Source organism: Poecilia mexicana, unplaced genomic scaffold (assembly GCF_051168715.1).
Source record: "Poecilia mexicana isolate PSO_F unplaced genomic scaffold, ASM5116871v1 scaffold_1, whole genome shotgun sequence".
Lineage (NCBI taxonomy): Eukaryota > Metazoa > Chordata > Actinopteri > Cyprinodontiformes > Poeciliidae > Poecilia > Poecilia mexicana.
The window spans coordinates 11,559,741-11,582,170 of record NW_028263370.1 but is presented as its reverse complement, the minus strand read 5'-3'; the positions used below and the strand labels follow the sequence as shown (position 1 = coordinate 11,582,170).

At 40.3% G+C, this 22,430-nt stretch overlaps 2 protein-coding genes across 3 annotated transcripts in view; one reads left to right on the top strand and one right to left on the bottom strand.

Moving 5' to 3' along the window:
• Positions 1-4,324, top strand: part of apbb2b (amyloid beta precursor protein binding family B member 2b) — a 53,712-nt gene extending 49,388 nt beyond the window's left edge. For both annotated transcript variants that reach the window (XM_088004457.1, XM_088004459.1), the window contains one exon: positions 438-4,324. In XM_088004457.1, the coding sequence (XP_087860583.1) occupies positions 438-608 (171 nt within the window). In that variant the 3' untranslated portion in view covers positions 609-4,324. The remainder of the gene's footprint in view (positions 1-437) is intronic.
• A 389-nt stretch (positions 4,325-4,713) lies between these two features.
• LOC106919813 (protein NSUN7) lies at positions 4,714-19,118 on the bottom strand. Its single transcript, XM_014990426.2, has 12 exons — positions 18,795-19,118; positions 16,897-17,082; positions 15,366-15,424; positions 14,256-14,392; positions 14,009-14,161; positions 13,350-13,533; positions 12,495-12,708; positions 11,191-11,334; positions 10,146-10,247; positions 9,829-9,946; positions 8,739-8,859; positions 4,714-5,920 (listed from the first exon to the last, which is right to left on the bottom strand). The coding sequence occupies exons 1-12, from the start codon at positions 18,916-18,918 to the stop codon at positions 5,093-5,095; spliced, it is 2,370 nt and encodes a 789-aa protein (XP_014845912.2). The 5' UTR covers positions 18,919-19,118; the 3' UTR covers positions 4,714-5,092.
• Positions 19,119-22,430: the final 3,312 nt, after the last annotated feature.

The window sequence follows — 22,430 nt, the reverse complement described above, 5'->3', positions numbered from 1 at the left end:
CAGAGTGAACGACTGAACACCAACGATTTCACAGTGTGTTTATTCCGTCCTTATGTTTGCTGTGTTTACAACCCAAAACCACCATCTGCAGTGTGTGGAGTTTGTGGCAGCCCGTCGGGTCGGGCTGCACCTCTCCGTATGCCGGCTGACGCACGAGATTGGTTCGCTGCAGGCGAGGCCATTGATCACACATCTGAACTTTGGATATATGGCCACACGCAGACCCACACGCTCCGAAGCAGATTGACGGTGACAAGAATCGTTAGTCATTACTATTGATCACAGTCGGCAGCCTGCGCCGGTCCAGCTTCCTCCTCGACTCTCCGTCTCTCTCTCTCTCTCTCTCTCTCAGACACCTCCACCGCCGTCCACTCAGCAGCTGTAACTCTCTGTTATTTACAGTTTTCCCTCTCTCTCTCTCTCTTTTTGTCTCTCAGCTGCGGTATCAGAAGTGTCTGGTGGCCCGGCCGCCCTCCCAGAAGGCCTGCGGCTCGTCGCCCCCCGGAGACTCCGTGTCCCGTCGGGTATCGACCAGCGTAAAGCGAGGCGTCCTGTCTCTCATCGACACCCTCAAACAGAAGAGACCCGTCACAGAGCTGCCGCAGTAGCGGCGGCGAGCCGGTACGGGCTTCCCAACACGGCTCTCGGTCACCACGGAAACATCACCGCTTCGCCGCCAAGACCCCCCGTCTCCATCACAGACTCCAGCAGCGGTAGAAAAAGCTACAGGCTTGGTGGAGTCTCCAGTGGCTTTTATTTTTGATTTTTGATTTTTTTTTTTTTTGGAAGCAAATCCTAAGCGTTTCTCAGTCGAGTAGCTGTTTGAAAAAAAAAAAAAAACTAAACAAAAAAAAAAACACGATTCTGAATCAAACAGGAGCATCCAAGATAGTCGTGTACATGACTCTCATTTCTGTCAGTAGCGCCGAGAGGAGAAGAGGGAACAACCTGAAGAAGAAGCAGGAGGCGCTCCTTCAAACACAGCACGCGTGCCATGACCGAGCTCATCGCCGAACAAAACGCTCATCTCTCCATGCTTTCTGTGTACCTGTGTCCGCGCCTGTCCGCATGAAGCTCCACACCGGGCCATGCTCCCCTGTCATCGTTTTAGACTGTAGTGGCTCTTCTCCCTCTCGTCGTCCTTTTAGTGAATCTAAACGTCAGAACAAAACCAAGAGAGAGAGAATGAGCGAGAAAAGCCATCGTGTTCTTGTTCCTGGATGAACAAAGGAAGCTGCTACGGACTTGAGAGATTCCAGTGCAACCTGTTCAGCTGAGTGTGCATGAAGTTGTGTTTTTTTGTTTTCAATCTAAATGTGAACCATTCGAAACAATGTGGAAACAGTGCTGCTGCTTTCAGAGACAGGAGGAGGGAAATCAGAAGGCTGCATATTTTTTGGCCTTGGGACGAGCGGTGACTCGTCACCTGAATCATCCTTCCTGTTTACGTGTTTTTCTTTATTTTTCTTTTGCTCTGGTTATCTTTTAAGAAATTACAGATAATAGCCATATCAGAGGAAGAGCTGTGGGACAGTTTTCCCCTCACTGTTATTCAGTGCTAGACTTGCTGCTTCAAACACAGGAGAGACATCAGCATGCTGGAGGGAAATCTGATAGTTTCTCTTCAATCCCACCTCACTCCCTGGAGACGCTGCGTCCTCTAATAAAGGCGGATCACCTGGGGGAAGAGAAAGGAGACTTTAGGAATGTTTTTTTTTTTCTATCTCTGTAGGATTGTTTGTGTTCAGCCTTCGGTTTTCAAAAGAAAACCCATCAGAACGTTGGAGGGGCTCAAACCGAGCAGGACTTTCTGGCGCTGCTATCTGTTTTCAAGGTTCTTCCACAGGCCAGAGTGCTTTTGTTTAAGAAAATCTTCTTTTCCATTTGTTTTCACCAGTGCCATGGGTCTGTTTAAAAAAAAAACAACAAAACACACAAATCCCCTTGTTTCCCTTGTCTAGCTCTGTACTGTCACATATCTGACATGTTTGGATGTAAGGTCATCTTTTATTCCACCTTAAGCCTGGAACAGTTTGCTAAGCCCCGCCTCCAGAACGTCACCCAATCACAGCACCAGAAGCTTTACGTTTAACTCAAATTATGTTAACATTGGGAATAGTGCTTAAAAACAATTAACTCATAGATCTGACAGGTGATACAAGATGAATTCAGGGGGTCGAGGCTTAGCAGACTAATTGTTATAGATGAATTGTCCTATGAAAGAATTAGTATACCACCAGGAAAAAACTGTTGGCTATTGACTATATTCTTAAACTTTTTTACGTTTAATTACATACTTCAATCTCAAAAAAGGTAAATGATGAAATTATTTCGTTTTAGTTTTATGTGGAGACATTAAATCCGCCCATGGCTTCAAATGTGGGAGCTTCTTTCTTTAAAATGATTTAGATTAACTTGCCTTCAGTTGGTGTAAAATTGTTGTAAATCCATCAACAGCCCTCTCCCTAAAGGATTTGTCGACTCATGGGGTATCGACCAGCGTGAAGCAGTGAGATGTCGCTGAACTATTACGACCAATGTCGCTTGTATATGGGAAAAATCTGTCACGTCTAGCTAGCACAGCGTCACGTGACTTGTAGACTTTCCACTTGAAGCACAACAGCGCCCCCTGCAGTCAAAATTCCTACTGAGAAAGTCGGAGCTCGCCTTACAGCCCAGAGGTTTTGTCCAATATGGCTGCCTTCAATACGAATTTTAGTTAAAGTAACATGTATAAACTATTTATTAGCACCTCTGGTGGTTTCATATTCATGTGCATTATCTGCGTTTTGTTGTTTTACAATTGGAAGACTTGATGCCGTAGGAAAAATAAGACGGCCATCCTACACATTTAACACTATAGCAAACATAATTTGATAAATAAACCACCATGTTTTTGATTTAATTCTTCTTTGGTTTTATTTTTTTTATATATACATATTGGCCAAATTTGTGAAATTTCAGTTGAACAAAACACATAATTTTTTTTATACCTTTTTTGGTCATTCAAACTAAAATAATCAACATCAATCAGTTTTTCTGTATAATGCACAAAAATATTAATTCCCAAGTTTCCTAAAAATACTTAAATCCTCGTCTCAGTATCATGTGTCATCTCAATTAGATAAGTCAAATCGTTGCACACCATACGTTACCATACGGTCCGTTTGGTAAAGACGGTGCACAACCGCGGCCCTTTGCTGCTGTTTGGTTTTAAATTAGCCATACTATTTCTAACTTGATTTTTAAAATACAAATTTTCGTGCCTTTTTCATTATTTTTACTTCTTACACTTCTATGTCTTCCTCGATGACTCCATGAAATAAATCCTGATGTGCTTGTAATGCAATAATAACGTAAAACCTAAATGGCACACTCTGCTTCAGTGAGAGTCGGTAGTTTGCAGGAAGAAGTCAACAGTTTCTGTGTGGTGTACTAACTCGAGAGTGTTGGTGCATCTTTCTTGTTGTCTTGCCCGTAGCTCTAAAGTGAATTCATACAACTGAAAGGAACTTGTTTTGTAACAGAGACTGATGGGGAAAATCCAGCGGCTTTCAGAAAGATGTTGACGTGTGAATAAGATGACATCCGTGTGTACAGAAAACCCACTCAGTGTAACGTTTATCGTTGTTATAAGCTATGTGTTTATTTTTTGAATGTCTCTTTATTTTCTTATACGTTATAAAAACAATGCCTTTTCTGAATCATACCAAATGGCCAAAGTGTAAAATACGTATATAAATTGTTGTAGATAGGAAAATATGAGAGCAAATAATGAAAAGCGAGGAGGCGATTGGACGTTTTTACACTTTAGTTGATGCTGAAATTAACTGTGCGATTTTTATCTATGCATTCTTTTTGATCTGGAGAAAAAGGAAAGTCACGAGGAGCGTTGCATGGTCGAAAGAGAGACCGAGTGTATTGAACAAAACTATTTTTTATTTTATTTATTCTATTTTATAAAAGGTATATACTGATTTTATTAGTTGGAAGCGAGTCTCTCGATGCCGTCATTATTTCAGACCCCAGTCGACTCTTCAAACGTCACAAAAAGCTCCCGGTTCGCAGAAACAAAGCAGATAAAGGAATATATCTTCACCCTGTACAGTGATCACTTACCGCTGAGGGTCCACTGCTGCTCAGAGCGTCAGACTGAGGAGGAGGAGGAAGAAGAGGGCAGCAGCAGTGGACTCGCAGCCTTTCTGTCAAACTCACACAGACACACACAGTCCATTCGATGGATGTGTTAGCTTCCGTTTGCTGCTCACCAATTTGTACTCTTTAGCAATGTAACCAATTGTGAGAATAAATGGCATAAAACACACTTCCTGGTCTCTTTTTATTCGAGTTAAACCACACATATCCCATTTTTTCCTCTTTAATCTCTTTTCATTGAAAGGTACATTTGAAAGATGATTTTAGAAATCTGTGAAAAATAAACTGGTGCCTACGTTTGACAATAATAGCGGTAAAAGTTGCTTTGTCACCTTATATTAATAAATGTCAAAATATAAAAAGGTTGTTCCGTCTGTTAGTCTTTACTAAAATCTGAATATTTTGAGGACATGCTCAGTCCTCAGCATGCAGGGCGACACCTTTGTTGGTTAGGTTTTTTTTTCTGTGATGGACTAGTAGCCTTAGTAGGGTTGTACCGCGCCTCTTTAAGGGACTGAGATTCATAAAAATAATCAGGAAAAATACCGAAGTCTAAAATGATCTTAAAAATAATTCAGTTTATTTATTTAGTCCAAGTTCACAACAAATGTCACCACAACAATCCACTTTAAAAGACAGACAGATCCACATATGCTTACATCAGCAGATTCAGATTCACTTTGGGCCCCGTTGTAATAACATGCAGACCAGTTCTTCGTTCAAGTTCGTCCAGTTCCATTCAGTCACTGACTTTTGCAGCGATCGCTCCTCCTGAGCAAGCACGTGGTGACAGCAGAGAGGAATGATGAACTGACGGACATTTTGTTTTAGGATTTTCTGCTGGAGAGCATCAGACGATCAGGTCCTGAAGGCTGGAGAGTATTTTCTGAAGTAAGACAACTGTATGATGGACAGTGTGTGTGTGTGTCTATTTTTTTTATAATTCACTCAGAGAGGATGACAATGCTAACTGTGGGTCGGAGGTCATAGACTGCGGCCGGGCAACAGAGCCACTCGGGGAAGAGATTGGCGGCAGGATGTGACCTGCAGCCGTCGGCGCTCCCTGCGTTTTCTTCACGTTCCCAGATCGGCTCCTCTGTTTCTCCAGGTTCCTCTCTTCTTCCTCCGGTTGGATGTTTTTCCTCTCGGAGGCCGTCTGAGGGGCAGACTGAGCATGCGAGAGATGTTTTTCTAGGACTGGAGCGGAGCCCTCCTGCAGCTTCTTTACCGGTTTTCCGCTGATCTTGTGTGCAAGAGCTGTGATTGGAGACAAATGTCTGGAGGGTTTTTCAGCAGACATTAAGGTCAGCGTAAGACGTGGTATCCGCCTCGGTTTGCTGTGCTGAGATGGATTTACTTTTCTCTTTGCTTTCTTCTTTTGCCCTTTAGCTTGATTTTTCAGGCCTGCTGCATCGCCTCTGCTCTGTTTCTGATTTCTTTTGCTTTTTCGTTTTTTCTTCTTCTCTGACTTGGTCTTACTGTCCTTCCCGTCAGCCTCATTTTCTTCACCTTCATTTTCACCTTCCTCTTTGTCTTCGTCTTCTGAAGGTAGAGCAGGATCTACTCCATCACTGGTCCCTGCTGCCTCAGGCTCCTCCTGGCTGGACGGAGATGAAGTCCTGCTGGTGCTCAAAGCGACTCGTTTCTTCTTCCTTTTGCTCTTCTTTGCAGGTTTTGATGGTTCAGGAATTATGCCACCCAAGAGACCCTTCGCTGCCGCCCTTGCCAACACATCCTGAACTGATTCCACCTTTGTGGGATCCGCCTGAAAATGTAAAGGTCAAAATTACTACATTTATTTAAGAAATGTCTATATACACCTTTAACGTTAAATACAGTTTCTCTATCCTGTGAGGAAAGGTAGATGTTAATGTGGTCAGATTCTGCTTCACCAATCTGTTTCCTATTTTGTACGAATACACGTGGACATGGGGGTATTTCTTGAACAATACATAAAAGTTGCCTAAGAAAATGCTAAAAATGTTACCCGTAATTTAGGTAAATTGCGTCAGATTTTCTGGAGATCTTATTTTACACTCGTTCCATGTAAATTTATTTCATAGGAATGTTAGAAGTAGGGTAAAATTGTCAAGTGGAAGTAAAAAGATGCATTGTTTTAAGAATTTTCTACAACTAGAAATCTGAATAGTGTGGAGTGCATTTGCCCCCTGCTTACCTGTGGGCGTGGCTTCACAATAAGTTTAACGAATTGAATCAAAACCAATCTGCATCAGCAAAACCAATCAGGATCTAGGTTTTTGTTTGGTTTCAAATTGGTATTTTGGAAAATCTGTTCAAATTGCATAACAGACGTAGGATCCACGTGGGTCCCACATATCACAGATCACACTTTGTCAACTTTGTCCCTTCTGGGGCCAGTTTTTTAGTTCATTTCCTGTCCGTATGGGTCCCATATGCAGAGCAAATGCTTTCCAAGACACTTTCATCAGGATTTCCTCTCTCTGTGCGTCTGAGGGAAGCAGGGAGCCAGTCCCAGACGTGAATGTGCCATCTGCTGCTCTGATCGGATTTTGCCATCCGCATATTGAAAGTTGATGTATTTAGATTTGGTTTTTGAATTTTCAGATTTCTTCGTTGGCTTGCTCCTTCTGCCCATCTCCACTTCGGCAGCCAGAGACTTTTACCACTTAAATTTGAATACAAGGCGACACTAAAATCCTGGTAAAAACAAAATCATCGTCTTGCTAAATAATAACCTAGCCTGCTTAAAATTTCCGTTTTGTCATTGAGAATATTTTGGCTTCTGTTTTGGGGTTTTTGGAGTCTCCCCCACATGTCCAAATGTTTCGTCTCACTAACATCCTTTGGTTTGCGTGATGACGCTGCGTTTTCCCCTTAAGTTCCAGCAGCGTTTTTCAATTGAATTTAAATCCAGGGACTGAGATGGAGATTCTTGGAGACTTCTTCTTTGTGGACATGAATGCAGCACTGGAGGCTATGAAATTATTGCTCGTCCAGACACAGACCTGCTTGACTGTGATTGCCATAATGTTTCGATTGGCATGCGTGACCGTGTCTGCACAGACAGTTCCAGCTAGCCCGTCTTTATTTTAGAAAATCAGCTTCTGCACAGTGACTTACAAAAAGCACTTCCATTGCCTACAGTAAGAAAATCTGACTTCAATAACTATTATATAACAGCAAGAGGGGATTCAGGAGTCTTGGTGTCATATTTGCAAAAATATTCATAATCCATGAACACATTTTGTCACTTCAACAACATAAACAGAAAACTGTTCAAGAGATCTGAGTTTTAAAAAGTTTTTGCAATCAAACATTAGAAAGATGTGGTGCATGTATCTGTTCAGCAATGTCTTCTCTGATCCTCCCGAATGAAATCCATTGCAACCAGATGCCACCTGATGCCAGACGTGTTGGAAAACTATCGGAGCACATCACCTGGAACGTAACATCCTAGCTGTAAAACACGGTGGTGTCAGTATCATGCTGTGTGGATACTGCCATTCATACAAGCAGGCCAGCAAACTCTTTTACACAGGAGAGAGTGAAGGACAAATAGAAGTGGATGCTACATTTTAAAGATTTTTTTAAAAGCCCCGCATATCCTTTTACTTCCAATTCCCAACTACACGCTGCTTTGAGTTGCGTTAAAAACCCAGTTAGACAAATTCAGGTCTGTTTTTCCAACATAAAGTGCAACAACATTTTGATGCTTCGAATACTTTGCAAACTCTTGTATTTATGGTCGATTATGATCTCTAGTCAAAGCAGCTCAGAACTACAGATGGATGATATTTTGCTGCAGGGGTATGAATACTAAGGCAAAGCAGTGTGAGATTCATTCATGTTTTTTATTTTAATGAACATAAGGGTTTTGTCCCTATAAGTATCAATTCATCAACTGGTTTTAAATTGAAGTAGATTCAGTGGCGCATCCAACTCTTCTGAAACATTCATCACATCTTAAATTCCTGGATTGTTCTCTGTGCTGATGCTCGGGCTCTGTGGCTTCACTGCAGGTTTTTTTTCCCCCCCAGCTGCAGCGGATCAAAGCAGCAGCATCTCATTTCCTACTGTGGTACTTGTCTTGTTTTATGAGTGAAGAGAAGATGGGAAGAAAGAGAAAGGGACAAGCAGACGAAGCGACGGCGTGATGCAACATGACGGCGAAGGGTAGAAGGAGGGACGAATGCCACAGAGTAATCCGTTTAGTTTTGCTCTGAGGCACTGAGACGTATCCCGGGTTTGAACATATTTTGTCTTCAATTCGTCTCCCTTTTTTTTTTTTATTGAGTATTGAAATAGTGCTGCAGTATTTCTGCGGTGCAGCTCCCTGCATTAGTGTGTGCGCGTGTGTTTGCACGCCAACGAGCTGACTGACCTCCCAGCAGACAGTAAAAGAGTGCCGCCTCAGCACTTCTCAAAGGTCTTGTTGCAAAGTAATCAAACGCAGACACACACTCTCGCACCGATATAAATTCTCCGGCGCACCAAACACGCACACAACAAAATCCTCGCTTCCCTTCAATCTCCGCCGCAACCTTCACCTCTGCATTTTTCATTTCCCACATCTCACACTTTCTCTGACCTCCGTCTCTCACCTGCCGCGACAGTCTGGCTATGAAGCAGCCGTTGGTGAACTGAGAGGGATGGAGCCTGAAGAACCTGGAGTCAGTTTCATCCCCTGAAGCGGAGTCATCGGGGAAAATAGGCCCATTCACCCTGAGAGACAAGTTGGGTAACATTTAAACAGCCTGGCTGCCGTCCAGAGGAATATCGTTACTGAATTACTGTACGGGTGTGTGAGAGGAAAAGCATTTGTGTTCGATAAACCAAACCAAAGAATACATTTAATATTCGACGGCGTGAATCCTGCCACCCCTGGCAGGATTAGTTGATACAATTTTGTATTCCCTTCATTGGCTGCCCGTTTCTTTAAAAGTTGATTTTAAGCTCTTGCTTTTAGTTTTTAAATGTCTAAATGGTCTGGCACCTCTTTATCTTTTTGAGCTTTTACATTCACATTTCCCCCAGTAGACCGTTAAGATCTCAAGCTCAGACGCTGCTGGTTAAAAGAGAGCTGCTGAAGGAGGAAATGACACAATAGACTTTGGCATGAGTTTGTCCAAGATAAGCTGCGATAAAGCTTAGGACTGAGGATCTGGCAGAGAATCAAAGAAACCTCAGGGTATTCATACAGAGGGGAGATCTTGTCCGTAGTAAATGTGAGCCAGGTGACACACGGGGGGGGGGGAAGAAAATAAGGGCAGCGCACAATAACGATTAACAAGCACATGGCGAAATATGTCAAGACAAGATGACCACAACACAACTGAAATATTACATCAGCTATAAAAGAGTGACGTTAGACCAAAAACATTTAGAGAACCAAAACTGGTTAGATCTGCAAGGTAAGCAACCTTAAATTGATGTAAATCAAAAGTAGCTTAAGTACTTATATCTCAACCTGTTTTTATTTCAAACTCCAGTCCTCCAGGCCTGATGTCCTGTGGCTCTCTGGCTTTGCACACCTGGCTCCAATATTAGCTCATTAGCAGAGCTATTTAGAGTCTGACTGGCTGTTAGCGATGCAGCTTAGCCGTTTAAATTTGAATGCAGGACAGGGGACTCATGGTCACAAACCACTGGTGGAAAGAAACAATGTGACAGCAGCAGGTTTAGTATTTGTACCTGAATGGCAACAGTTTGGGGTGAATGTGTGTTTTCTCCAACACTCTGCCGACCAGCTGCTCGTTTTCCTCAGGGCACACTGAGCGTGTGCAGTAGACCACCGTCTGGACTTTTGGAACTAACATGAAGCACAAATATAAAGATCCAAAGCGCTGTGATCACAAAGCTTTTATGTGATGGCCATGAATGTACTTTAGAAATCCTTTTTTGTATGAGGCACATTTATGTTTAATCCCGGCACAAACTGTTGTTTGTTTAAAATGCGCAATGTTTACATGGCAGTCATTGTGCTCGTGTTTATCGCAGTTTATACTCACAGGACAACGCGTGGGCCAGCAGCCGGGCCTGCTGGGTGGTGAGAGAGAAGATTTTGCTTTTGGAAATCGAGCCGTGGGATAAATCTGGCAGTAGGCTCCAGTCTGTAAACACGAGTTTGACAAATTCAGTTGAACTGAACCTCTTATTTATGAAATGAGAAGATATTTCTAAAATAAAATAAAAACACAGTTCAAGTTTCTTCAACCCTGTCTGTAATTGTAAAAATGATCTGTCAACTTTTGTTTAATTTCCATCAGTGTTTGGGGGTTTATAGCTTCTTACTTATGCAATCATTTTTATGCTCAAGGTTGAGAAAAGTGTGAAAAAATAAAGAAAACCATTGCAAAGCAGCTGAAAACTCAGTAAAAAAAAAAGATGGTGTTGTGAGACCAAAGTCAGACATCAGTGCTTAGCGCAGTAGCCAGCCTTGAAGAAAATACTGACTGCAAAACACCAGCTCTATTAGTTCATAAAGATTTACAAAACTATTTGTACAGGGAAGAAAATGAACTTAGGAAAAATGTTGTCCGAGAGACCTGGCAAACCGGGACTCTATGGCCAGCTCAGTGTGCCAGTAATTTCCTGCAGTCCATTCCATGTTTAAATTGTAAGGGTTTTAACTGAACCACAGAAATTCAGTCATTAAAACTTTATTACAAGTTTGCAGCTAAAATTCTGTGTCAGTAATGTTTTCTATAGGAACCAATTGTTAGGCAATAATAATAGTAAAAAATAAAATAAAATCAGTGAAGCTAATTCTGCACATGTGGTTGGGAGGGAAGTCAAAACACAGCATTTTCTGTTCATTTGGGATTTCCTTGAACTAATATTGTTAAAATATTTTAACTGGTGCATAAAAAAGTAAAATCTAAAGTTTAACTACACGTTATCATCTAATAAACTTTATGCTCACAAACGATACCTGGAGCTGACTTGCTGACTTACTTTAGCATAAACTGCAATTACTTTAAAACAATCATTTTTTTCTCCCTCTACAATTATATTTACCTTTAAAGATCAAACGGTAATGTTTCAAATGCATACCTCCATGCTCACTGTGCATTGTGGCGACTGGGTCATTGAGGGCAGAGGACGAACACTGAGGCAAAACTACAACGACCTTTAGCCTGTGCACAGCGCTGTCCCACTCATTCAGACTGCAGAAAGCTGCTGGCAGGACTTTGACATCTACAACAGAATGTAGAAAACTCAAAAATGATTTTAAAACAGAAAAAAGCCTTTGCAGTGCGAAATATTTAGTAGACGTATTAGTTACTTCGCATCTGTGTTTAGAAGGATTAATAGCTTAAAGTTATTTTGAGTTAATTTTGAGAATTATTTGGCACTGGGTGTTACAAAGCTTTCAGGTCAACAATAGAGCAGGATCTGGCAACTTGATATGCAGGTTTCAAATGCAAGTTAAGCTTCAGACTTCATTATCCCCTCGTCATGTTAAGCTGCGGGTCATGCCCACGGCTCCACGGCTTTTTGTCTGACGTCCTCCCACGGGGTTTGTGACCCTGCCAGACGACACCACCACATCGGTCTCAACCTCAAAAGTGAATATGCTATTTGTAAAACGCTCCATCAGAAAAAACTAAAATATGCACTTAATGTGCTGGGATTTATACAACGAGAGATCTATAAAGACTTTGATGGGTCCAAATTAAACTAGCCCTTGTCAATATTTATTCTGGGTTTTTTTTTTTTTAGATGTTTCAAAAGTTTTGTTGGACTTTGGATGCTATTTTGCTCATTTTCAATCCTAACCATTTTCAGATTCTGTTCTTAAGATTGATGTATAATTGTTTCCAACATAAAAGGTGATGTAACACTAAACAAAGAACCAATTTTGAGCTTGATCTTTATGCACTTGTTTGCCAACAGAGTAGTTTCAGTGACAAAATCTGTACATTTCTGTATCAAATGAGAATAAAAAACAGCATGAAAAACAAACAAAAATTTTTTGCCTGAGCTATCGGTTTCCCAAGGAGCTGTTTGCTTGACATAAAACTCTACTGAATATAGATGTTATTTAGTTAATCTTTCAGGTTTTGTTGTATTTATTTTTTCCTTATTTGTTGATAAAACCCCATTTATCCTCTGTAACAAATAAAATGATCACTTAGGCTATATTTGTCTAATATTAAACTTTGTCTGATGATCAGAAACATTTGAGTGTGACCAAAAAAAGCAAAGCAGAATACATCCGTAAAGGAGTCTGTATGTTTTTCACAGAACTGATCCATACAAATCAGATCTGTTTGTCTTGTAATGTACCTTCAGATGGCGTTTCTTCTGCGTTGGCACTGTACAAATAAACTAAGCTGAACTGAATTGTTTCTTACTTTTGATTCCCATCTGAGAGAGCAGGTTCTTCATCTCTTCCGTCTGCACAGGAGCGTGGTCGGCGCCGCACACCAGAACTCGGCCCGACCGAGCGGCGGCTGCCACAGCTACGTGAGCCACGGTCAGAGCCGAGAAGGAGCCCGCCACCAGGACGTCCCCTTTATCAAACAGGACTGGCCGTGACACGCTCACTGCCAAACACACACTCCTGTCCTGCAGAAACACAACACGCACAAACGTGTTCCTCCTATAGGGATGCAGGGCTTTCCTGTTTGTACTTATTCAACATAACAGAGCGACGTGCAACCAAAATGAAGTCACACAATTTTAGATGTAAACTTTAATTTAAAAAAGTGCAGAATGTCAAACTGGGTTCAGTTTTTGGCTTTTTTGTTTTTTGTTTTTTGTTTTTTTGAAGAAATTGAAAATGTTTGTCAACCTTCTTTTATTTTGCCCTCAAAAAAGTATAAAATAACTTAGAGCTTTATACCAATGATACCAGTGCTCAATGAACCACCTCTGGAGTACTTAAGGTTACAGCAGGTAGCAAAAAGAGGGACATTTTAAACTCATAAAACTATTTGTGATGTTTATCCTGTTATACACTGATTATTATGCCTGAAAATTATCCTCATTTGGTTACAGGGCAAGGCTTTAATTTCAAAATTTTCACTGAAATAAAGAGTAGAAAAATACACAAATTCCAAAAGCATGTTAAAGAAAATATTTTGTTGTTCAAAAACACATTTTTTTTTAAGGTATTTTCTTATATAACCCTTTGCTTACAGCTGCCCTGTGCTCCAGAAATAAAAAGCTGTTTTAATTCATGTTTAGAGGAATGCAGACATTTCTACCTGGATGTTTAGCACACGTGTGGTGGTGAGGACGCTGCTCTGAAGAGGTTTACAGAGGCTGCGGGAGAAAACGAGCGTGTCTGGACAGAGAGGGTCCTTGGAAAACGTTGAACCCGTGAGGTCAGCCATGTTCTTCACTTCACTGAGGTTGGCACTTCGTAAGATTTCGCACATTTCATCTAGACTGCAGAGAAGAGGGGAAAAAAATCAAAGTTTTAAACTGAGCCAGACCGTTGAGCTTGTCTGCAACAACCCGCTGTGCTCCGGTGTGAAACAACAGCGACTTTAGATGAGAGATGATGGAGGACGACCAGTTTTAACTCTCTCTACCTTGTGAAATGTTAAAAATGAAAACTAAGCAGTATCCTATGAGAAACTACTGGCAAAACGTGTCACTATTAGTGGCACTTTTTATACATCATTGTCCTCTATTTTGTAATACATGCCTCTGCCTTATTTACATTTAAATCATCATCCGTTCTCAAACATTGAGGAAAAATCTTTGATCACTGGATGAGGTACAAAAAAAAAAGGAAACTTTTACATTACTTGGACTTTCAACTTCTGTGGGTTGTAGAAATTTCCCAACAACTATTCTCTTCACGTCATATCTGCACGCAAAAGCCGTAGACGAAAAAAACAAAACCGGAAATCTGCACCTGGTGTTTAAAGTGTTGACCCATGCGTAGAACGGTAAGGATTTGGCCCTGCGCTCTTTGGTTCGGAGGGGATCGGACAGGAAACGGGAGACGCTCCGCAGGCTGTGTTTCACCCTGAAGCGGGCCAGAGATGCAGCGAGTTTGATCTTCCATCTGGAAGAGATAAACGACAACACAACCACGCCAACGTCACGATTGTAAGCATACTGATGTTGCATGTTAATATGACACTTTCCATACAAAACACCTCTGAAGGCTTTTCTCCAGGTCTCTGACTTCAGCGACAACCACCTGCTCTCCTTCAGCTGGACGCCGACGAAGCAAAAACCTCCTGTCCTGGAAGTCATACAGCATCACCATTGCCAATGGCAACAAGTCGCTGTACTGTAAAACACATAATTTGTTAGTTACAAATAACAGAATAAGAATTTCTGATGCACCAATTTAGAGTTTTTTGCAACTATTATAGAAGCCTTCCCTGCAGGGGGCTCCTCCCTGCATGGCAGTAGTAATAAAAAAAGGGTCAAAATCTCTCAATAGGTTACAAAATCAGAATAAAATATGAACTTGGTGATTGTCAGTAGTACTTTGTTCAATTTTATTTTCTGCAAAACTGCCTCTATAAACCATTTTCCTAATTTTTCTAAATAACTTAGGTAATTTCACATCTCTTTTTGGCTCATGTAACATATTTTTGTATTTGTCTAATTTTTTTCTGTCTTTCTAGGAGACATATTGAATGTCGTGGGAACAGAAATGTAACTCCGCTGCGCCTCTGGGCTTGTTCTGTCTGGCCAGGCCTCCGTTTGAGGAAGACAAATCTGGTCCAATGAAATAAACAACAACAAAAACTGGGTTACACCTAACCTGGAGAGAAAATGAATGCATGCGTGTCTAGAGGTTGGAATACAGATGCTGTGTGCTGAATAATAAAGGGATCTGTGGTGCCTTTATGGTCTCACTTTCAGACTAACGACACCTCAGCCTGTTTCACTGCATGTCCCCCATCCTTCAATAAAGTTACCATTCAGGCGCACACACACAAACATGGCCACACACACAAGTGGGCTGCTTTGCTTTATCAGTGTATGTGTCATTGCACATTGTTTTATGATGTAATTTACAGTCTACAAATTGCGGAGTGTGTCATCTTCTCTCTCGCATGCGTCGCTTGTCAGCCATAACCAGCCAGACTGCATAAGATCTGAATACAAATGGGCTTTTAACTGCATCCCTGCTGGTCTCACCAGCATTTCTTCATCTGACGACAGAAAACCTACACATGCACAGTCAGTCAGTGTTTTTAAAACAGATTTGGGTTTGTGAACACTGAAAAGTTGAACCAGATGCGACTCACGATGTTCTGAGATTTGTGGAAGAAGCTGTCAGAAATCACGGCCTCCAGTAAATCTTGGTCTAGGAGGGGAAAACATCAGGTGATACATAGAAAATAAACTAAAAACTAAATTATTCACCTTTTTTTAAAAATCATTTTTTATTTTAGAACTAGCAGCTAACATGAACTCAAAGTCTGCAGAGCACACAGCATTCATCAGGAACTGATTAGTCAGTGTGAAACATCTTTTACCTCAGTGTTACCGTCAGAAAACGTTTTCGGCATCTTGCTGCCAGCTGAGCCTTGGAGCTAACCAGGAATGTGCTAAACACTGATAAACGAAATTGATTCAAAAAGTCCTCGCAAGGAGACATTGGTCTCTCTCTGCTGACACAGTTTGCTCATATTTCAGAAGAGCTTCATGGAGGCATGTAGAAATAAAGCTCGTCGTTTACCAGAGGTAGAGGTAAAACACTCATGGAGGAACTACAACATAAGTTCTGCTCAAACCAGGAGCAAAAAAAAACAAACAAAAAAACAAACTTGTACTGAATTATTTTACACTGAATACTACATGAACACACATGAAACCTTTCCAATTAAAGGTCTTGACCAGTGCAATTGCAATGAAGTCATGCTTATTGTCACAGATGTTGACAGAACGGCAACCAGTGATATCACCACTCTGTGTGTAATAAGAAATGCCACTTTTATGTGAAAATAACAGGATGCAAAGATGGTTAAAAAAAATGCAATTTTTCCTGAAACATTTCGAACTTTGTTTCTGTTGATTTTGTCGCTGCTCTGTAACATCAACTTGCTGAAGAAGATGGCATCCTCTGTGGCTTTATTTATCAGTATTTGCTTTGTGAATCAGATGCTGGGCAGATAGTGCAAAAGATGTTTTAGTTCGATCCTAACGATTATTAGATACTCCAGGCACTGTTGGTGCAAGACCTACATCACAATTTAACGTTTAGGATTAACACGACATCCTGTTTTACCCTGCAAAAATCAGGTAGGACACACAAATCAAATGGTCCAACTCGAATTTATTATCAGAAAAGCTTGTTTGGGGTTTAAAAATAAAATCACAACTTGTGTCCATCAGGACAAACACAAAGGTTTTAACTTTGTCACTTTTCCATATTTTCCCGTGTGACCAACTTCAACAGAATCTATTATACAGTAACGTTTTCCGTCCAATCAACCCACCTCATGTAAGTGCTCATAAGCACTCATAAAGCAGATTTATATTCATGCCAACTGCACCTCTTATCACCTCCCACCCAGACATCTGCTGAACCTTCAGCTCCAATGATTTGCTCTCACATGGAGAAGTCAAATGAACGACTATATGCCATTTAATCTACGGACTGCATGTTGAAGTTAGTATTCACCAAGCAAATATTGGAGCTGACTGCAGCCAAAGCTTTTCATTACGGAGATAAAAGCCGCCGGCACGGAGGTCGTTGAGGTCTGAGGAGACGGCAACGAGAGCAGGTACAATTAATTTAGCAGCCATGTTGCCCCTTCAGAAAACAAGTCTTACATTTGAGGGTGTTGAAAGCGAGCTGGTAGGCTTGTTTTTGTGTGGCCTTGTCGTCGCCGCTGTTGAGCGGTAGCGTGTCGGTCCTGTTTTCATAGCGCAGAAGCTGACGAGGCTCCGGCTTCTCTCTGCGAAGCCGCTGAAAGATGGCCGCTGCCTGGAGAAAGACCTGATCTGACGGAGGGCCGACTGAGGGAGATGGGACAAGGAAGACGACAGCCGTGAGATGGTGGGGTGGAAATATTCAACCGGAGCAGTGTAGAAAAATGAAAGCACTTCGAGGCACCGGGCGAACATGGACATGTAATCACACAAACTTCAGTGTGCAGTCAGGTGAATTTAAGTGTCACCCTATAGATTGATTTTTTTTTTTAATTATTTGACACTTTAGTATTTTATATACATTAAAACAACACTGAAAATTTCAAGTAATACAACATGATAAAATTAAAGTTTATTCTAAAGAGAAAAAAAACAACATATCTGGTGAGAAAATGAATTAGAACAATGCCAGATTGATTGGGATTAATTGGGATTTTACCTACTTGAAATGGGTAAAATACATTGCACATGTTTATATTGTATGGAAGCCCATTTCTGCCACCCTGTTAAAAAAAAAAAAATTATCTCAAAATAATGAGATAGCATCTCATTATAATTAGATACTATCTCATTATACTATCATTATAATGAGATATTTTTTTTTTTTTAACAGAGTGGCGGAAATGGGCTTCCATAATATCGCTACTCAGCATTTTGAAGGTTTGTCCTCTTTAAATCTTAAACAGTAGAGCAGGTCATTCGAGCAGGTTCACCCTGAAAGCAGGTCACAAAACAGTGAAAGAAGTCTCCAAAAACCTTAAAAATGTGTTAAGGAGGCCTACACATGTTTACATCACAGTATAATAATGTAAAAATAGAAAGACACGTATAACTTTCATTAAAGGGGTAGAAAGATTATGACTGCTTTGCTTTACAGAGAAAATGGGCAAAGACCAATGCCTATAAAATATTGCTCTGTGTCAAGAATTTGATTATTTTGAGAACAGAACAGAAGACACATTTTGAACAAACCAACTGCAGTGTTCTGGGAAAATAACCTCATAGCTGCGAAGCTCACATCACAGAATCACCACATGAATTCTGCTTTATGAAAATGATCCAAAGCTGACAATCAAGAGTTAGAGAGTCCTCGATCTAGTCAAAGTCCTGAACTTGAACTCTTTGAGATGATGTGTGATGGGACTTGACACAGGCTGTGCATCAAGAAGCCTCTCAAACATTTCACACCTGAAACTGTATGAACCGTTTCACTGAAGTTATTTCAGTCATAGGAGGTGGGATGGAAGAATTAACTGTCCTCAGTTAAAATTATTTTTTCACTTCTTTCGTTAAATGCTTAAAAAATAGATTAGACGTCAATTTCTTTTGAAAGAACTTTAATGGGATATCTTAACTAGTTTAATTTTTAACAGACCAACACAAATATAGCGCAGAGTTGCAAATTGTTTATTTCACAAAATCCAAACAAAAATATTTTTTGGTTGCCAAAATATGGACCAGGTCAGAGTAGAAGGCCCGGTGTGCGTTACACAGTCTTGTTTGTTTAATTGTCCGGCGTCACAAAGGTGTACACTAAAACAGCTGAAAGTCAAACTTTAGGATAAAGTTTCAATTTGCTTTGTTTTTCCTTCATTTGATGCTCACAGACCAGCTAGCCGACTGCAACCTGAGGCTGCACACACATCCGCCGCTTTCAGGTGCCAACAAAAGCCTTTGTTCAACGTTTAGCTGCTGCCTTTTCTTCACAAGAACAGAGAACAAACCGACTTGTTTACCAGATTAACAACTTTGCAGCACACTATAAAACATTTTATTTTAACTATGAGATTAAATCTCACCTGAGCCAGGAGACACCGAGTGAAGATGAGGCAGAGGAAGCAGAGAGGAGAGCGGCTGCTTGTCACCCTGATGGCCTCGCTCTCGTTGAGAGATGATAATCGGCTTCTCTTTCTCAGAGCTCATATTTACATCCTGTCCGGAGCCATCTGTACTGTAACACAGGAGGAACAGCGTGCCAGCGTCTGCCTCTCACGTTACACGCAAAGATCAGCTCAGAAAAAAGCAAACAAACAAACACAGGTCAGGAACCGCAGAGAGCAGCTCCCGGTTTTTATGCTTTCCATCCTTCAGCCTTGCTGTTGCCGTCGTTCAAGCATCTAAATGAAAGCAAACAGCAGAGCTGCAAAGGTAACTAAGTTCCAGAGAATCCGGCAGGGCAGACATCTGATCCACCCTGCGGATCCGTGTCAGTGTGAGACAGTTCTGCCTCAGATGCTGTGCAAAAAATCTTCATATGGTTTGACCTCGCTACGGGTTTGCAAACACAAACTTAAATGAACTTTAACTGGATTTTATTTTACAGATCAACGCAAAGTATGGCGTTAATTTTTTTCTTTAATGCAGATTTTGAGAAGCTGTTGCTTATTATTCTTTGCAAAACTGGCTCATCCTCAGTTTTATTGGACGGAGAGCGTCTGTGACCAGCAATTTCAACGTTTTGCAACAGATTCTCAGTCAGACGTTTGTCTTTGTGGTCTGCAACCACAAAGACAAAGGCTTTATAATGGTTTAAAAACACTTTAGTGTTTTTACGGGATTTGAATACCTTTGCAAGACACTGTAATGTGTGTTAAGTAAGTAGGCTCCTCGTGATACAATTAAGCAGATAAAGTTGCATGAATAAATAAAGAGCTGCAGTCCAACCCTGAACGAAGGCTCGTCTCTAACTCGCCAGCTAAACTAATCTGTTTGCAGACCTACGCTAGCTTTTCACCTCACTCTGACATTAAACCAGGTCTTCTCTCAGTCTGCATTCAGATTCACACATGCAAACGGGGCGTACGTCCAAATTCCAAACAGATTTTCTTTTTACACAGAGACATGCGAGGTCCACTAGCCTTTAATTAAACAAAGTTAGTGGAGGTAAAAAAAAAAAAAAAAAAGAAGACAGAGCATAATCCTCTTTTATTACAGTTCTTCCCTTTAAAAGCATAAGCTAGAGCTGACCAGAGATCCATGACATGCACTTAAAGTCCATGATGGTGCCTGTGGAATAAATCAGCAAATATCAGGCCGCAGTGATTTAATGAGTGTCAGAGAGTTTACTTTGTGCTCAACAGGCCGAAACTCAAAGTCATTTCAAAAAGTGAAGCTTGTGGAAAAAAGATGGGAGTAGTAATCTGGACAGAGTGTAACGAGTTGTTTTAATTTTGCATCGCAAGTCTTACCGTTGTCACTCCGAAGACGGTCGGTGGAAAAATGAAGAAATGCAGCTTAAATGAGAACCCAGGAAACCTCTGCTTCCTGCCTTGAGTTTGAAACGCCATGGCAACAATATGATAATGAAGGAGGGTTGGACCTGCTGTGTGAAAGATGTGCAGGAAAGCGCACGACATGATCTGCACTGGAGAAAATGTGACCGGAGTGCATTTGAACAACTGTTTCCCCCCCCAAGGTGGAACACATTATGCTTTTGGAATTGTAGCAGAAATTGATTGGTCAAGAAGAAAAATAATATTCTTCATGGTGGCAAAAATAAGTCATATTGTTGTACAATTTGAAGACAACAGACATCAAGAAACTCAAACTGAGGAGAAAGGACTGTAAGTATAAAACTAAATGCAGTCCTTAGTTAATAAGAAATGTGCCACTCAAACTCCTTCTCCAAAGAGTCGACACCATTTTTATTTTTTATCTTTTAAAGTCACCCACATTTCTGAACTACTAAATATTCAATTCATGTTCCATATTTTAGTGAGTGAAAATCCCTTTAATTTGTAGTTATTTATTTATTTTTTACATCTAATGTTGCAGTTCAGTGCAAAAAAAGAAACATTTTTTTTCCCTTTGAGCTCAACACAAGTGATCCCCTTGAGCTTCACCTGGCTGCCTGTCCAATGCACAAGCAGGTCACAGATATTTATGGGCTGCATAACTCTGTCTGACTGGATCTGATTGGTGAACGATCGTCTTGGTTAAACGAGCAGAGAAAATCCATGCTGACCTTTAGCAGGCACTTCCCTAAACCTGGGGTTTGACAAGAGGAAAAAAAAAAAGAGATTGAAATAGGTTGTAAATAACTCAATTTAAGCATTTAAATAAATCACTGTTGTTAAAAATGGAAACCAAGGTGACTGCAAGGAGAATTTATATGTGGAAAAATAAAGCAAAAAGAAAAAAAAAAAGTCTCGACCTTTTTGCATGTAAAACACCAGTTAACCTATTTATAGCGAACATTGGAGCAAACTTAAAGAGACGTTAATGTCATTAAATATGAATCATATCTGCTTCCAATGCATCAAACCCATTTTACTACTAATTTTCTTAATTTTTTTTCTTTCAAAATTTGACTAATTATACTAGTTTAGTAAAATGTTACTTTTACTAAACTAATTTGACTAATTTTCTCTTTCAACATGTTTAAACTCTGGAAGTTGGATTAATTTTTTTTTTTTTTTGAGAGTTTAAGGTGGACTGAAAACTAGTAAAAAAGCTACTCTGGTAATCCTTCAGAGAATTAATGCAAAAATAGAATAAAAATATATCTTCTCTGCAGTTGTTGAAACAAGAGAAATAATGTTATTCTTTGTACATACAGTCATATTGATTAAATGATATGTTCAGGCTATAAGTCTCATTAGTCTTGTCTAGTCTTAAATGTCATGTTTTCATTAGACGCAAATGTAAAATCATCAAACAATAGTCTTGAGTCCAATTAATCAACATAATGTTTCACTTAGTGAACTGGATAGTGTTGTGAAGATAATTATAGCTTTACACCATAAAATGACACCAGGCAGCAGACACTGACACCTACGTGTTACTGCCTCCCTGTGAGCAGCATCAAGCACTGCAGTGCAAATGACATGACGCTTGTGGCCAACGTCCAATGATCACAACTGTTTAAAGCACCTTTCACATTTATTTATTATAAGATGTGCAAAATGCCTTAAGTTATTTACATATTAGTTGGAAAAACTTTAATTCAGAATTCCAACCTTCTGTCTTTTTCGTGTGCTTATTCAGCGAGGGAGGAAAAATGTATTCCAATAGCTGCAAAATGATTTAAAAGAAAGAAAAAGGATGGATGGATGCGGTACAGAGACCGTACATCTGAGGAAACTTATTGATTTTACTCACTACTATGAATAATAATTCATATTATTTGTTTGGCACCAAAATAATGTAAGCTATTATTTTGGTGCCAATTTTGCAGTGACTTTGTTGCTTTTTTTTCTTTTCTAACCCAGCTTTTACAGCTCTTATGATCATCAGGAAAGCAAGAAGCGTAAGCAGCAACATAATATTTGTTTATTTTATTTATTCTTTATTTGTCCTATTTATTCTTTTATTCATATGTCTAGTTAATTATTTTCTATTCATAATGTACAGCATTGTAGGACAGACGGTTTTAAATATTACAACATTTCAACGCTCTTTTCTTAGTATTTTCTTCTCCTAACTTGCTGTTTGAA

Bases quoted from the DNA above. Each gene is read 5' to 3' on its own strand.
- LOC106919813 (XM_014990426.2), bottom strand. From the start codon at position 18,918: ATGAGCTCTGAGAAAGAGAAGCCGATTATCATCTCTCAACGAGAGCGA. The intron at 13,534-14,008 runs GTGCAGATTTCC...TCTTCTCTGCAG, and splicing joins GTCAACACTTTAAACACCAG to TCTAGATGAAATGTGCGAAA. The intron at 12,709-13,349 runs GTAGAAATGTCT...GTGTTTCTGCAG, and splicing joins CACGTGTGCTAAACATCCAG to GACAGGAGTGTGTGTTTGGC.